Below are 17,081 nucleotides of genomic sequence, written 5' to 3'. Positions count from 1 at the left end.
TTTCGTAAGCTAAATAAATGATTTATTGTACAAAATAAGACAGAAAACAAATAACAAAAAAAGAAAAAACAATGGAACAATTATTAATATGCACAACCATTAAACTACAATGTTGGGGTGAATTTTATCTATACAACATGATGAACAAATGAAAGCAAAAGAAAGTTGGCAAAAACAGAAGCGGAGAACCTGTCCAAAACATAAAATGTAACATTTGGGTATTTATTTACATAGAGATTTTTTCCTCTCATATTTTTATATATATGAAAACACTTTCTTACACATACCAGTATACAGACACAAAAATGAAAAATGCAACTTTATCCACAGCATTAACCAGAGTTCAGCCATGGTCCTGGGCACAGCCATTTTCTTCTTCTTTTGGCAGTATACATTACCTTCAGCTATTTGCTTCAGTCACTCTTTTCAACTCAGCTGTCAATTACTCAATCTTGACTTGAGACCAAGGTGACCCTGTGGCTTTAGTCTACTTTTTTGGGTTTACTATCCAGGTTACAAGTTTGCACAGATTAACTCATAACAAAACTTAACTGTCAAATTTATAACAGAATGCTGAAGTGAGGTAGACATACTTTGAAATTCATTGATTTGATCTTAATAAATACAGAGACACTTGACCAGTTGAATTGTTTCCAACCGCTGCCCATAACCACATTTTTTTTCTTCCTTTGAAATTGTTTAGCATATATATTCCTGCAGTTACAAAAGTTACAGCACACATATCATCCTCTACTTTGGCTAACGATCCCTGGATACTTTTTCCCATTCTAATATGGGCACTTTCACTCAAAACACACAAAGGCAAAACATGTCTGTGGTTAGACTGTCAACACAAGTCGCTCAAATTCAAAAGGACAAAAGTCTCTCAGAGTTGATGACAGATTGATTGAAGTTGACGGAGGGGCATTTCCAGTTTAAAGCGTTCTATGTTCATCGGTCCAGACACTTGTAACACACGACTTATCACCCCGGGAGGCCGAGGAGGCCTTTTGGCCGCTGGTCAGTCCAGGTTTCTGAGATGAGTGTAAGAGGAGCGTGAGAATATGGACAGGCCTCCGCTTCAGACGAAAAGGAAGTCAGGAAAGTGTGATGGTAACAAAAGAAGTGAAAGGCTCACTAGTCTATCCACATGGTGTATCGCCAGACGCTTGGACCGTTCTTTTTTCAATTGTAAAAGCTCTTAAGGTAAAATACAAACAACACGACTCCTCACGCCATGAACGTCCCATAGTGCAAAATTTATTGTTGGTAAGGTAGTGCCCAGAAAGTATTTTTTGTACCCCTTTTTATTATATACATATATTATTTATATATAATGTTAGAAGGCTCTTCCTTTATCCAACAGCATAGTGCTTTCGTTTTTAACAAAGGGATATCTTCGCTTTGACATCCAGGAGACAAGACAGACTTTCTAATCTACACTCTGTTCAAGCACTTCCAATATTTACTGCATGTTACAGATGCAGTTGAGGTGGGGGGTGGGGGCATTGAGATATTCAATCAAAATATATGTTCTCTCTAAACTAGAAATGGCATTTCAGCTGTATTCTTGTCCGTATCAATGTTCCTTATTTTCTATATGACTCTTCTTCCCTTTACTTACTAGTATGAAGGCCTATGTCAATCAAGCATTTGATTTTCTTTCCAACACAAGGTTGTCTTATTTGCCACAACCATCTTAACATTCCCACCATAGCAACTTGTCAGAATAAACATTAGGTTTGTTTGTGTAAATGGGAATGGTAAATGCACAGTGTGCAGAGTGAAAACGACAGAAGTATATAAGGCTGCGTTTACACAGGTAGCCCAAGTCTGATCTTTTTTTCACTAATCTCTCTTCTGATCAATCAGGTCCACTCTGAAAAAGATCTGGGAGTGGTTAAAAGACCAATTAGTGGGAAAAAGATCAGAATTTGCTTGCCTGTGTAAACACCGCCTAAGTAGGCTATAGTCATGTGGACCAGGTTAGTCAATGTACTTGTGGGGTTCCCTTTCACTGTGAATTTACTCCATACAAAATAATCTGACAATTACAGTAGTGTAAACTGGCACCCTTGCATGATTCCCATATTCTTGATTTTTAATTCTTGATTTAGTTGATATGTAATAGATATCCAAAGATGGGCTATACAAAAATCTAACAAGCCAAATCTTGAATTCTAAAATTGCGTGCCCTAGACCAACCAGAAGGTTTTATGAGTGTAGCTTTGACATGTTTGTCTTAGTTCATCTAAACATTGTGTGCAGGTTGATATTGAGGTCACCTGAGCTGTTATGAGCTTCTGCAGTAAAACAGAATGTGTGTTACAACCCTTTCCTGTTCACTTTTAAAGGTCCATTGCAGGTGTTTTTATCTCAATTTCAAATATTTTCTTGGTATCAATTAAGTACCTTACTGTGATTGTTTTCAATTCAAATATTCAAAATAAACAAAAATAGCTATTTCTCAAGAAGGAATTTGAGTGGTCTGAGTGAGGAGCCTAATTGGAGGAGGCTAATGGGAAGGACATGTAACCTGAAAACTGTTATTGGGCAAGTTCGTTTGGCCTGGCCCGGTGCCCCGGGTGGCTGGAGATTTCACTTAAGGACCAATGGAATGGTCTAAAATGTACAAACTCCACCTACACGGGGCACCGGGCCATGCAAAATGAACTTGCCCATTGTCAGAGAGGAGGGCAAACTCTCTGTTATTGGTTTATTAACTCATACTTTTCAAACAGCTCTTACACTAAAAGGGTATTATCATAGTTTTCACAATATTATTCCACCCTCAGTGTGGTAATAATATAAAACATAGGGAAATCACGTTTTTGACTACACTGCCCCTTTAAAGGTAGTGAAATAACTCATTTATTTTCTTATTTTTCTCAAAATAACTGTGAACGGGTTCAGAGGGCACAGAGTTTGGCTTTGGATCTCAACACTTTAAACCTTTAGAACATTATTTTCATAAAATGTTGGATTAATTTCATAAACTTTTAAGTCTAAAAGTAGACAAATAAGGGAGATTTGTTTTGTAATGACATAAAGATGCTAAAAATGAAGCATTGCACAATAGCACTGGTAATTAGTAGACAAAGTCCCCCTCTATTGGCACTGTCTATAAATGTATTGGTTGTGAAACAAATCCCATTGATAGGAGTATAATATGTGAATAAAGCATTTTTTACACAGATAAAACAGTTTGGCCCCTCACCTCAGAACTGAATTTGCTTGGAAGTAAAGATGTGGGAAAATGATAATATACTGTAACTGCTTAGGAATGTCTCCCTCCATCAGCCTGGATCCACTATCCAGGACATTTCAACAAAGACACCATCTTTTCAAAAAACCTGATAGACATTTTCTTTCAAACTTTTTTTTGAAGAAAACCAACCACAAAACGAACAAACACCTAAAACATAGTTTTGTCTTATTTACCATAAGTTTCTCAAGCTGCTCCACAGACACATCCCCTTTATAATATTCAATATATATTTCTACCACTCAGCCTCAGTCCTATCTTCATTTCATATTTCATTTTTACGTTTGACTAAAATGAATAACTAAGAGAATGGAGGTCCCATGGGATTTTTTTGTGGCGGAGTGAGAAGGGGGATAAAGTCTGGTGCCAGAGGAGCGCTTAGTCAGGGTTTTGGGTGGAAATGATGTGGAGTTAGGCGTGCACGATTATGCATGACTTCTGTTGGATCTAAGAGCAGCCACACCTGTCCACCACCATGCCAGGGATCTTGCCGTGGATGATCTGCTGCTTGTCGTTAAAGTAGAGCATGTTGATGGGCGACATCTTAGTGGGGGTACAGCAGGGCCCTGCTGAGCCTCTGGGGTTGGCGTGTTGTACCAGGTGGGTGTGTGGATACTTCTGCATGAACATGTATTCGCACTGGCCCGAACAGTAGTTGGCCTTGTAGCGCTTGGGAGCGATGATCCAGTCCCAGCCGAAAGCCTCAAAGTCCACCGTTAGCGGGTAGCGGCAGCAGCGGGATTCAGTGGAGTGCTCGTCGCAATCCAGTCCCAGGTTACGTCGGGAACGTTTGGTCGTCTCGAGAACCTTAACCTCCAGGAACGGCTGCTGGAGTCAGGGGAGGGGGAGGGGAAAGGAGCGGGGACAGGAGGAGAAAGGAGGTGATTAAGATAGAACTCAACAGTGAGGCGAGTAATGTTTCTAGGAAAAAACCTGGAGTACTGGGACGATTAACATCACTGGAGAAAAAATAAAACCGATGCACTTCTCTTACTACCTATGGTTTTAACAGGGTTGGAGAGTAACCAATTACATGTAATCAGTTACATGTAATCTGATTACCAAAAAACTGTTACTAATCAGTTACGTTACCAGCAAAAAATATTGTAATCAGATTACAGATACTTTTTGAAAAACTTGGTTACTTATTGGATTACTTTTAAATTCAGAAAGGATGTTTGTGAAAAAAATGCATTTACACCTTTCTGTTTTCTCAATGACATTCAATCAGCATTGAAAATAGGCACAAATTGAAGTTTGTTCCACCAGAGACCATTGTGATGATACATCAAATACATTTGATGGATATTTTTTGCGTTCTTCTAATGCCTCTTAAAGGGGAAAGAAATACAAAAGTAACAGAGTAATCCCAAAAAATCTAATCAAATTGTATTGGTCGCATTCACATACTTTGCAGACGTTATCGCGGGTGTAGTGAAAATCTTATGTTCCTAGCTCCAACAGTGTAGTAATACCTAACAATACACACAAATTCAAAAAATATGAAGAAAGGAATTAAGAAATATATAAATATTAGAACGAGCAATGTCAGAGTCCGGAATATAAATATACTGATGGTGTGGAGACATTATGGACAGTATATGAATAGAAAAGGTGTTTACAGCAGTAGTTATATAGGATGAGCCTGGACTAGAATACAGTATATACTGTACATTATGAAGTGGTTAAAGCAGTATGTAAACATTATTCAAGTGACCAGTGTTCAATGACTATGTACATGGGGCAGCAATCTCTAAGGTGCAGGGTTGAGTACCGGGTGGTAGCTGACTAGTAACAGTCACAGGCAGGGTACAAGTCGGGGCCGGCTAGTTGTGACTATTTAACAGGCTGATGGCCTGGAGATAGAAGCTGTTTTTCAGCCTCTCGGTCCCAGCTTTGATGCACCTGTACTGTCTCCGACCTCTAGATGGTAGCGGGATGAACAGGCCTTGGCTCGGGTGGCTGAGGTCCTTGATGATCTTCTTGGCCTTCCTGTGACCCTGGGTGTGCTGTATATGTCCTGGAGGGCAGGCAGTGTGTCCCCGGTGATGCGCTGGGCAGACCGCACCACCCTCTGGAGAGCCCCGCTGTTGCCAGGCGGTTATACAGCCTAACAGGATGCTCTCAATGGCGCATCTCTAGAAGTTCACTAGGGTCTTAGGGGCTAAGCCAAATGTTTTCAGCCTCCTGATGTTGAAGAGGCACTGTTGCGCTGCCTTCACCACACTATCTGTGTGGATGGACCATTTCAGGTTGTCAGTGATGTGCATGCAGAGGAACTTGAAGCTTTTCACCCTCTCCACTTTGGTTCTGTCGATATGGATGGGGGCGTTCCCCCTCTGCTGTCTCCTGAAGTTCATGATCAGCTCCTTGGTTTTGTTGTCTTTGAGGGATAGGTTATTTTCCTGGCACCACTCCACCAGGGCCCTCACCTCCTACCTGTAGGCTGTCTCGTCATTATTGGTAATCAGGCATACCACTGTTGTGTCATCTGCAGACTTGATGATTGAGTTGGAGATGTGAGTGGCCACGTAGTCATGGGTGAACAGGGAGTACAGGAGGGCGCTGAGCACGCACCCTTGTGGGGCCCCCATGTTGGGGATCAGCGTAGCAGAGATGTTGTTGCTTACCCTCACCTGAGGTCGGCCCGTCCAGAAGTCCAGGACTCAGTTGCACAGTGCGGGGTTCAGACCCAGGGCCCCGAGCTTAGTGTTGATTTTGAAGGGCAATGTGGTGTTGAAGTTTGAGCTGTAGTCGATGAACAGCATTCTGAAATACATATTCCTCTTGTCCAGATGGGATAGGGCAGTGTGCAGTGCGATGGCGATTTTCATCCATGAATCTGTTGGGGCGGTATGCAAATTGTAGTGGGTGGCGGTTAAGGTGAAGGTGATATGATGGGGGCAGGTAGATAAATCCCTGAGCCAACTAGGGGAAAAATCTGTCTATGTGCCCTTGAGCAAAGCACTTAACCCTAATTGCTCCTGTAAGTCGCTCTGGATAAAAGCGTCTGCTAAATGACAAAACATTTTATGTAACTAGCCTCTCAAAGCACTTCATGATGACAGAAGTGAGGGCTATGGGGAGATAGTAATTTAGTTCAGTTACAGTCGTCATTGTAAATAAGAATTTGTTCTTAACTGACTTTCCTAGTTAAATAAAGGCTAAATAAAAAATAAAAACAGTGCCTTCAGAATGTATTCAGACTCGTTGACTTTTACATCATTTTGTTGCATTACAACCTTATTCTAAAATGTATTAAATAGTTTTTGTTCCCTCATCATTCTACACACAACATCCCATAATGACAAAGCAAAAACAGTTTTAGAAATGTATTACAAATAAAAAATGGAAATATCACATTTACATAAGTATTCAGACCATTTACTCAGTAATATGTTGAAGCACATTTGGCAGCAATTACAGCATTGATTCTTCTTGGGTATGACATTACAAGCTTGGCACACCTGTATTTGGGGAGTTTCTCCCATTCTTCTCTGCAGATCTTCTCCAGCTCTGTCAGTGTCACGCCTGCCTCCCCCTCCCTGGCACTCGAAGGTGCCAGGCTCCCCATCATTACACACACCTGCCTTCCCCTCGTCACGAGCATCAGCGATTATTGGACTCACCTGGACTCAATCACCTGTTTATTACCTCCCCTATATTTGTAATTTCCCCATCTCCGGCGTCCCACCTAGGCGTGCCTGACGGGCCGGCCGAGGCACGGGCGCTGGACAAACCGGCTGGGCGTAAACTCCCGACGAACCGGCAGAGGCATGGGAGTCTGGCGAGCCGGCTGAGGCATAGGAGCCTGACGATCCGGCTGGGATGTGAAAGCCTGTCGATCCCGCTGAGGCGTGGGAGCCCGATGATCCGGCGGAGGCGAAGCAGCCTGACAAGCCGGCTGGGCGTAAAAAACACGATCCGGCTGAGGCCCGACGTGGGATGGGCGCCTTCTGAGCAACCGGGGCAAGAACCTCTCAAGCCAGCTAGGGCGTGACAGCCAGAAGAGCTGGCTTAGGCACCCCCGGTTCCATCAATAGCGGCCCCCGGACCCGACGTCACCACCAACCGGAATGCCAGCTCTCCCCGATGCTTCGTATGATGGGTGCTGCATTCTGTAACGACCGACGCTGGAGTCGAGAAGCTCAATTTCGAGTCTCACTGCAAAGGGGCTGAATGCTTATGTAAATAAGGTAGTTCTGTTTTTTATTTGTAATAAATTTGCAAACATTTCTAAAACCCCTTTTTCACTTTGTCATTATGTGGTATTGTGTGAAGATTGCGGAGGATTTTTGTATTAATTTAATCCATTTTAGAATAAGGCTGTAATGTAACAAAATGTGGAAAAAGTCAAGGGGTCTGAATACTTTCCGAAGGCTCTGTACCTTTGATTTTTGGGGTACAGGAACAATGGTGGACATCTTGAACCAAGTGGGGACAACAGACTGGGATAGGGAGAGATTAAATATGTCCGTAAACATTTCACCCAGCTGGTCTGCACATGCTCTGAAGACGCGGGATGTCATCATAAATGTCTTACGTCGGCCACAGAGAACATAATCTGATTACGTTACTGAGTTTGGGTAATCCAAAAGTTAGGTTACTGAGTGTGATTTTGGACATGTAACTAGTAAATGTAACGGATTACATTTAAAAAGTGCCCTACCCAACCCTGGGTTTTAAAGACACATAATACTGAGGGTAGGATGTCAGTTGTATCAGTTGATGCAAAGCTGACCTCTGTTAACATAAATTGAATGGCCAACATTCTATACGCTTAGCTCGATCTATGATCTCTGGAGTCATCCACAGGTTACCATAACCTTGACCCTTGGGCATGCGAGAGCAGCGAATATTTTACTCCAGCATGTTTATTTTACAAAGCCCTCATCTCTCCACAGAATTCCCAATTTAGACTTGAGTAGTTTTTTGTGATGCTTTCCACAGAATAAACAAGCTGAGTCCAGAAGGGTCAACCCACATCAGCTTGCGCTTTAGGGCTTTTGTTGCTATGGGGGAAAGCAAAAAGATATAGGTTCAGAGGGGAGTTTGCCTCTTTCTTTACTTTTTGTGTTTTGTTTTATTTTTGTACACAGGCCTCTGTCTGTCTTCTTCTCCTTAAGAAAAACAGAGCTTGCTGCTGTGCAAGGATTCATTGGCTGAGAGGCCAGAGTCAACCCCTGGGCCATGCTGTGAAGAGCTGAACCAAATTAAATTACTAGTGGGTTACCATTTCGTGATGCTTAATGGGGAAGAAACTTGACTTACTGTATGTAGTAATTTGGGTTTGAGATTGGCCAGCTGGGGCCCAACCAAATCTCGCTTAGGGCACCCAAAAGGCTAGAGCCGGCCCTGCCAATGGCTCTCAAGTGATCTTTCCTTGATTCTTCTTCTTCCTATCTCGCTGCCTATTTCTCAACCTTATTGGAGGAGAAGGTCCAAGGTCCCTCCCTTTAGACTTTCTTTTCCAATGCATTTTGAGAAAGAGGCGTGAAGAGAGGATGCCAGGGATCGAGGAGAGATTCATTTACATTGGGTGTTTCTCATTTGGGCAAAAGACAATCCTCTCCCCCGAGACCCGGAAAGCAATAAGTAGTCGAGGAGTGTCAATTCATTAGTAGGCAAACGGAAGAGTGTCCTCCCCTCCTCGATAACCACCCTTCATCGATGATACTCATGTGTATCCTACCATGGAAGAGTTTTGAAATCTGCCACACCCCCTTGATAAAGGTTTAACATCAGCCCTTGTTTTGTCAGAGGAGAAAAACATGCACGTTTGAAAACAATATGCTGCGTATTGTTTTATCTATAAAACGTCTTGCACAACTGAATTTGTTTTTAACACTTTACACATTTATCTGGGGATCCACCCCGTAAACGTAATTAGTCTAATGACGCGCGAGTGGAGAAGGACCGTCTCAATTCAAGCAAGCACATTGACATTCACGTTCACTCTCCTCGCCGACCCTCCTCGATTAACTGTGACCTTGTTCAAAAGGTGGCTAGAGAGGACGCAGGAGGTGAGCACATCTAATTTAGAAAAGGCCAAAGTGTCATTGTGTCAGTGGGTTAGGCTGCGACAGGTCTGAGGGTCCTTACCAGCCCTTCCTCCCCCGGTCTTAGCGAGGTCACTGCTAGGTCGTTGCCGCTCTCATCGAAGGCGTTGATGTCGATCCCCCAGTTGGTGTGCGGCTGCTTGAACCAGTTCTGCAGCACGTTTTTGAAGTCGATGCTCTGCCAGTGGCCCACGCGGGAGTTGAGCTCGATCTTCAGCGAGCGGATCCGGATGTGGCGGCTGCCCTGCTCCGTGACGGGCTTCAGCCTGAGGATCTGCAGGTAGATGGTGGAGGTCTGCTGTAGCGGCCGTAGGTACACCCACAGCTGAGCCTTCAGAACCTTGGTGAACATGAGCTTGGGGCTGAACTTGAAGAAGCAGCAGTTAGGCTTGCCATCCACCTGCACCAAGGGCTCCGCTGTGGGACAGAGAGGGTTTCCACATGAATACAGGTTTAATATCTGTAAATACAAGTAACTGTGAAAATAAGGGGAACACTTGAGTAAATGAGGGATACAAAGTATATTGAAAGCAGGTGCTTCCACACAGGTTTGGTTCCTGAGTTAATTAAGCAATTTACATTCCACCATGCTTAGTTAAATAAAGGTTAAATAAAAAAATAAATAGGGTCATGTATAAAAATGCTGGCCAGGCCATTATTTTGGCTATCATGGCTACAATCCCATAGGATGGCAATGCCCCCATCCACAGGGCACGAGTGGTCACTGAATGGTTTGATGAGCATGGAAACTATGTAAACCATATACCATGGCCTTCTCTGTCACCAGATCTCAACCCAATTGAACACTTATGGGAGATTATGGAGCATCACCCGAGACAGTGTTTTCCACCACCATCAAAAAAACACCAAATGATGGAATTTCTTGTGGAAGAATGGTGTCACATCCCTCCCATAGAGTTTCAGACACTACGGCATCTATGAAGCCGCTCTGGCTTGTGGTGGCCCAACTCCCTATTAATAAGACACTTTATGTTGGTGTTTCCTTTATTTTGGCAGTTACCTGTACATAGATATGCAGTTGAAGTCAAAAGTTTACATACACTTAGGCTGGAGTCATTAAAACTCATTTTTCAACCACTCCACAAATTTCTTGTTAACAAACTATAGTTTTGGCAAGTTGGTTAGGACATGTACTTTGTGCATGACACAGGTAATTTTTTCAACAATTGTTTACAGACAGATTATTTCACTTTGAATTCACTGTATCACAATTCCAGTGGGTCAGAAGTTTACATACACCAAGTTGACTGTGCCTTTAAACAGCTTGGAAAATTCCAGAAAATGATGTCATGGCTTTAGAAGCTTCTGATAGGCTAATTGACATAATTTGAGTAAATTGGAGGTGCACCTGTGGATGTATTTCAAGGCCTACCTTCAAACTCAGTGCCTCTTTGCTTGACACCATGGGAAAATCAAAAGAAATCAGCCAAGACCTCAGAAAAAAATTTGTAGACCTCCACAAGTCTGGTTCATCCTTGGGAGCAATTTCCAAACGCCTAAAGATACCACGTTCATCTGTACAAATAATAGTATGCAAGTATAAACACCATGGGACCACGCAGCCTTCATACCGCTCAGGAAGGAGACGCATTCTGTCTCCTAGAGATGAACGGACTTTGGTGCGAAAAGTACAAATCAATCCCAGAACAACAGCAAAGGACCTTGTGATGATGCTGGAGGAAACAGGTACAAAAGTATCTATATCCACAGTAAAACAAGTCTTATATCGACATAACCTGAAAGGCTGCTCAGCAAGGAAGAAGCCACTGCTCCAAAACAGCCATAGAAAAAAGCCAGACTACAGTTTGCAACTGTACATGGAGACAAAGATCGTACTTTTTGGAGAAATGTCCTCTGGTCTGATGAAACAAAAATAGAACTGTTTGGCCATAATGACCATTGTTATGTTTAGAGAAAAAAGGAGGAGGCTTACAAGCGGAAGAACACCAGCCCAACCGTGAAGCACGGGGGTGGCAGCATCATGGGGTGGCAGCATCATGTTGTGGAGGTGCTTTGCTGCAGGAGGGACTGGTGTACTTCACAAAATAGATGGCATCATGAGGGGGGAAATTATGTGCATATATTGAAACAACATCTCAAGACATCAGTCAGGAAGTTAAAGCTTGGTCGCAAATGGGTCTTCCAAATGGACAATGACCCCAAGCATACTTCCAAAGTTGTGGAAAAATGGCTTAAGGACAACAAAGTCAAGGTATTGGAGTGGCCATCAGAATGCCCTGACCTCAATCCTATAGAAAATTTGTGGGCAGAACTGAAAAAGCGTGTGTGAGCAAGGAGGCCTACAAACCTGACTCAGTTATACCAGCTCTATCAGGAGGAACGGGCCAAAATTCACCCAACTTATTGTGGGAAGCTTGTGGAAGGCTACCCGAAACATTTGACCCAAGTTAAACAATTTAAAAGCAATGCTATCAAATACTAATTGAGTGTATGTAAACTTCTGACCCACTGGGAATGTAATGAAAGAAATAGAAGTGGAAATAAATCATTCTCTCTACTATTATTCTGACATTTCACATTCTTAAAATAAAGTGGTGATCCTAACTGACCTAAAACAGAGAATTTTTACTCTGATTAAATGTCAGGAATTGTGAAAAACTGAGTTTAAATGTATTTGGCTAAAGGTGTATGTAAACTTCTGACTTCAACTGTACATACAAGTTCACAAACAAGGTGTCAGCATATAAATGAAGATCAATGACACTGGACTGGAGCATGGCTTTACAAATATCAGTTTAGCGTTGTATGTTGTCAATATCTTCTTTCATACTTTAAGATGGTTAAAAAGGTATTGTCTTTGAAAAAAAGACTTCATAATGAAGATTTCAGATATCATGGTGGAGCACTGGAGCTATTATAATATTGCTTTATACTGGTCCAATCCTTTCAGTTCTACACCGTGCCTGGGGGGGGGGGGGGGGGGTTGGGTCGATTTGGAATTGAGCAACTGACTTATGTCACCCAATGCGAGCTTGCCGCTCTCCAAATCCAAGAGCAGCCATTGGTTTTCACCACTAAATAACTGACACAGCATGGAGATCCCGCCTAATGTGGGGATCAGGGGTCAAAACCAATCTCCACACAGCTGCCACCAAAATCACAGGCAGGAGGAGGGATGGGGAGTTAGATGGGTGTCTGAAGAGCCAGGAAAACAGCTAAGCAAGACTAGTCATCAAATGGTTAATAGATCCCTTGAGCAAGCTCATGATCGAACTGTCAGTTAAACCATCAAAATGATTTGCCGTTTTGGATCCACTTCTAGTCTAGATCCAGTTAACTAACATTAGTGGAGATTTGAATGGGCTCTGTAGAGCTAAACCGTATGTTATAGTCATTTGGGGAGAGTACATATTCTCTGTAACACCCAAATTAAAAGTTATGGTTACTGTTGCAGTCTCTGAAGTAAAAAAAAAATAAAAATGCTGTCAAGATTTATTACCAGATAATCTAAATGACACCATACCAGGTAAAGTATTTTAAATAGAAGCACGCTGTTTTTAAAGGAAGCATGCTTATTTTAAAAATGCATGTATTTGGTTGATGCATTTATTACAATGCATTGAGGGCCCCCTTGCTAAATCCAGTACCAACATTTTATGGAAGAAATTATATACATACAATGCACCAAATATTATCAATGAGTTACATTCAACATTGACAGCAACCTAGTTTGGTCTTGAAGCAGACAGCCGAGAGTGTTAATGATCTAGAAACACAGCTGAATAAAGGCTTGTGTTCCCTCTCATTGTTCTCTGCTGAGAAGTGTGTTGCTGCCTCATTTTAACATAAAGTGCAGGGACCTGTCAATCATTTCTAAATCTGAGGTTGCTCAGGCAACCTGCCAAGGCTTCCTGGGTCAAAAGGTCACTTTGGCACCTCGGCCTAGTTAAGAAATGGGGTCAGGGGTCAAAACCGTCAGCCTTTTACATCCTCTGGGTGCTGGGGAGTTGCAGTCCTTATAGCCAAATTGAGTTTGAAGGTCAAGGTCGAACCTATGGCGATGGTAATATGTTTTTCTTCACAACAGTCCTTTCACCTATTCACACAGAGAGACCATTTTATATTTCAAAGGTATACAACTTATTCATCCACAATTCTTGTTGTGTTTTGGGCGGGGTTTAAGCAGCCAATGGTGAATTGTTTACCAGACTTCGACTGACTAGAAGAGAACACAGAACAATATTTTTTTTTTTACACTGAACAAATGTTGTAATTGATTTAGCAGGCATGCATAGAGGAATATGAATTCAATGAGGTAAAGACAGAATTATATCCATTAGAAGAGTTCAGAGGAACATTGAATAAGTGCCAAGCGAGAGACAGACGTGGTCCTTCAGCCTGTATTACAAGGGCCAGTCATTAGTGAGTGTAAATTATACAGTGTCTCACGGTGGACAAACAATATGTCAATGTTCCTTTTGGTGGGTTGCTTGGGTCGCAGCAATTAACGTGTTGTGTTGTTGTTGTGTTTGCTCATCATCACCAAACCGGGAATGAATGATTCTGCAGTTTTCTCCGGGTTTACTTGAGATTACTATTTGTTGTTGTTTTTCTGCTGCATAGTGAATGGTGAAACTTTACCAATACCTTTCCACACTGTACCTTTATCCAAATGAACAACTAACCAACAGCTGAAAGAAAAGACTCCCTTGAAACAACCGGTTTGAGTTGCTTTGGCAATTCACTTTCTTCTATATGTCTTCTGCAATAAGCTGAGACCTAAAGTAGAGTTTTCTACGTAATCTGAGATGCAGGTTTTTCTTGGTCATGCTACATTTAGTGCCATATAATAGTAAGTTATTAAACACACATGCACAACATATGAGCTACATCATGCTAAACAATGAGAGCATTGATTGGTAAAATCAATTTGTGCCTTTATTGAGCTTGAATGGGAAAAAATGTAGGGAAACTCAGTGAAATGTGCATACCTGCAGCCTAATTATGTCATATACCTTGGCAGAACTTTCCACCCATATTAAATGAGGGAGGCTTGTAAAGATCACTCAAAACCAATGAGATTTTAAGCCCCGGCTTGAAATAGCTTGATCCCTTTTGCCAGGAAATATTACTGATGAATAGAGTTAAGTATTTTTCTGCCAGTGGGGTCTAGTAACATTTATGTGTCTTCATTTCCTGTACCCATTTCTTTATAATGGAAAATCCCTCCCCAATCCCCCAGTCTACTTACCTCTTCATCCAAACCTGGTGCACAAGCTCAGGTTTTGCATACAGCACCACCTTACCTGTGCAATGACAACCCCTCTCTCATCAGAGTCCCTGCTGCCTACCTCCTCTCAGAAACATAGCTGCTGGAAGATGTTTGGGAGTAGGGCTGCTGCGATTTGTCGCACTACAGACGGCTGTATCAGTCTGCTAATACAGGACTAGTAAAGGCCCAATGCAATGACAAGCCCTCTACTTTTGTGAATTGATCATTTTATTTTTATATTCAGATTTTTCAGGAGGTGCTGCAGCACCCTCAGCACCCCTATTTCCCGCGGCTATGCTCAGAAACACAATTCAACTGTTGACTGAGATATCAACCTTCACCTACTTCTGGCTTTTCTAACAAAGACAACCAAGAAGGACTCATACATGTGAGCAGTGTTTAAAATCAAATAGTATTTGTCACATGCTTCGTAAACAACAGGTGTAGACTAACAGTGAAATGCTTACAGGCCCTTCCCTTCAATGCAGAGAGAAAAATATAAAAATAAAAATAATAACAAAAGGAATAAATGCACAATGAGTAACACAATGAATAACTGGGATATATACACGAGGTACCAGTACCGAGTCGATGTGCAGGAGTACGAGATAATAAAGGTTCAGTGCCTTCAGAAGGTATTCATACCCCTTGACTTATTCCACATTTTGTTGTGTTGCAGCCTGAATTCAACATTGATTAAATATGTTTTTTTCTCACCCATCTACACACAATACCCCATAATGGCAGAGTGAAAACATGTTTGTAGATTTTTTTAACATTGATTGAAAATGAAATAAAGAAATATCTCATTTCAGAAGTATTCAGAAGTAAGTATTCACACCCGAGTCAATACTTTGTAGGAGCACCTTTGGCAGTGATTACAGCTGTGAGTCTTTCTGGGTAAGTCGAGCTTTCCACACTTGGATTGTCCAACATTTGCACATTGTTCTTTTCAAAATGGGTTGCTGATCATTGCTAGACAACCATTTTCAGGTCATGCCATAGATTTTCAAGTAGATTTAAGTCAAAACTATAACTTGGCCACTCAGGAACATTCACTGTATTCTTGGTAAGCCACTCCAGTGTAGATTTGGTGTTTTAGGTTATTGTCCTGCTGAAAAGTGAATTAATCTCCCAGTGTCTGGTGGAAAGGTTTTCCACTAGGATTTTGCATGTGCTTAGCCTCATGCTGACATTGAGGGAGAGGTTGTTGTCCTGGCACCACGCTGCCAGGACACTGACCTTCTCTCTATAGGTGGTCTCATCGTCGTCGGTGATACCACCATCGTGTCGTCATGAAACTTAATGATGATGTTGGAGTTGTGCACAGCCACGCAGTCGTTGGTGAACAGGGAGTACAGGAGAGGACTAAGCACGCACCCCTGAGGGGCCCCCATGTTGAGGGTCAATGTGGTGGATGTGTTGTTGTCTACCTTCACCACCTGGGGCAGCCCGTCAGAAAGTCCAGGATCCAGTTGCAGAGGGAGTTGTTCAGTCCCAGGGTCCTGAGCTTAGTGATGAGCTTAGAGGGCACTATGGTGTTGAACACTGAGCTGTAGTCAAGGAACAGCATTCTCACATATGTGGATCTGTTGGTGTAGTATGCGAATTGGAGGGGGTCTGGGATGATGGTGTTGATGTGAGCCATGACCAGCCTTTCAAAGCATTTCATGGCTACAGATGTGAGCACTACGGGGCGATAGTCATTTAGACAGGTTACTTTGTCGTCCTAGGGCACAGGGACTGTGGTGGTCTGCTTGAAACATGTAGGTATTACAGAATGAGTCAGGGAGAGGGTGAAAATATCAGTGAAGACACCCGCCAGCTGGTCAGCGCATGCTCTGAGTATGCGTCCTGTTAATCTGTTTGGCCCTCCGGTTAACTTGTTTAAAAGGTCCTACTCAAACATTGGCTACGGAGAATGATATCACACAGTTGCCTGAACTGCTGGTGCTCTCATGCATAGTTCAGTGTTGCTTGCCTCGAAGCGAACATAGAAGACATTTAGCTTGTCTGGTAGGCTTGCGTCACTTGGCAGGTCGCATCTGGGTTTCCCTTTGTAATCCGTGATAGTTTGCAAGCCTTACCACATCCAACAAGTGTGAGGTGTATATTATCCATGTTCTTGTTCAGCCACACTCCGAGAAACAGAGTATATTATAGTTCATCAGGTCTCGTTGATAGGATAGTCCTGAACGGAGCTTGTCCAGTATGTTCTCTAGTGATTGTACTTTTGCCAACAAAACAGAGAGCAATGGCGGTCTACATGCTCGCCAATGTAGTCTAATCATGACGCCACCTCGCTTGCCTCTCTTTTCCCGCCGCTTATTCTTTAGAGTCCCAGTGATCAGGGCCAGGTCCAGGGTAAGCATAACATCCAGAGCTTCCGACAAAATCTTAATCCAAATCGAGGTTAGTAATCGCTATTAAAATGTCCAGAAGCTGTTTTCGGCCATAGGATCAGTGTACAAAATAGCAGATATGGTCAGGAGCCCATAACACG

The 17,081-nt window shown here is 42.5% G+C and overlaps 1 protein-coding gene across 2 annotated transcripts in view; it reads right to left on the bottom strand.

Moving 5' to 3' along the window:
* The window catches only part of LOC110494206 (growth/differentiation factor 11), a 50,000-nt gene continuing 32,919 nt past the window's right edge, over nucleotides 1-17,081 (bottom strand). Inside the window, exons 2-3 of one of the 2 annotated variants that reach the window (XM_021569042.3) lie at nucleotides 9,368-9,741; nucleotides 1-4,090 (exon numbers count right to left, since the gene is read on the bottom strand). In XM_021569042.3, the coding sequence (XP_021424717.1) occupies nucleotides 3,713-4,090; nucleotides 9,368-9,741 (752 nt within the window). In that variant the 3' untranslated portion in view covers nucleotides 1-3,712. Of the gene's footprint in view, nucleotides 4,094-9,367; nucleotides 9,742-17,081 lie in introns of both variants that reach the window. The other variant, XM_021569041.3, reaches the window with a different exon arrangement.

This window comes from Oncorhynchus mykiss, chromosome 17, assembly GCF_057628025.1.
Source record: "Oncorhynchus mykiss isolate SJ-2025 chromosome 17, ASM5762802v1, whole genome shotgun sequence".
NCBI classification, from domain to species: Eukaryota; Metazoa; Chordata; class Actinopteri; order Salmoniformes; family Salmonidae; genus Oncorhynchus; species Oncorhynchus mykiss.
This window is presented reverse-complemented; position numbering and strand designations above follow the sequence as displayed.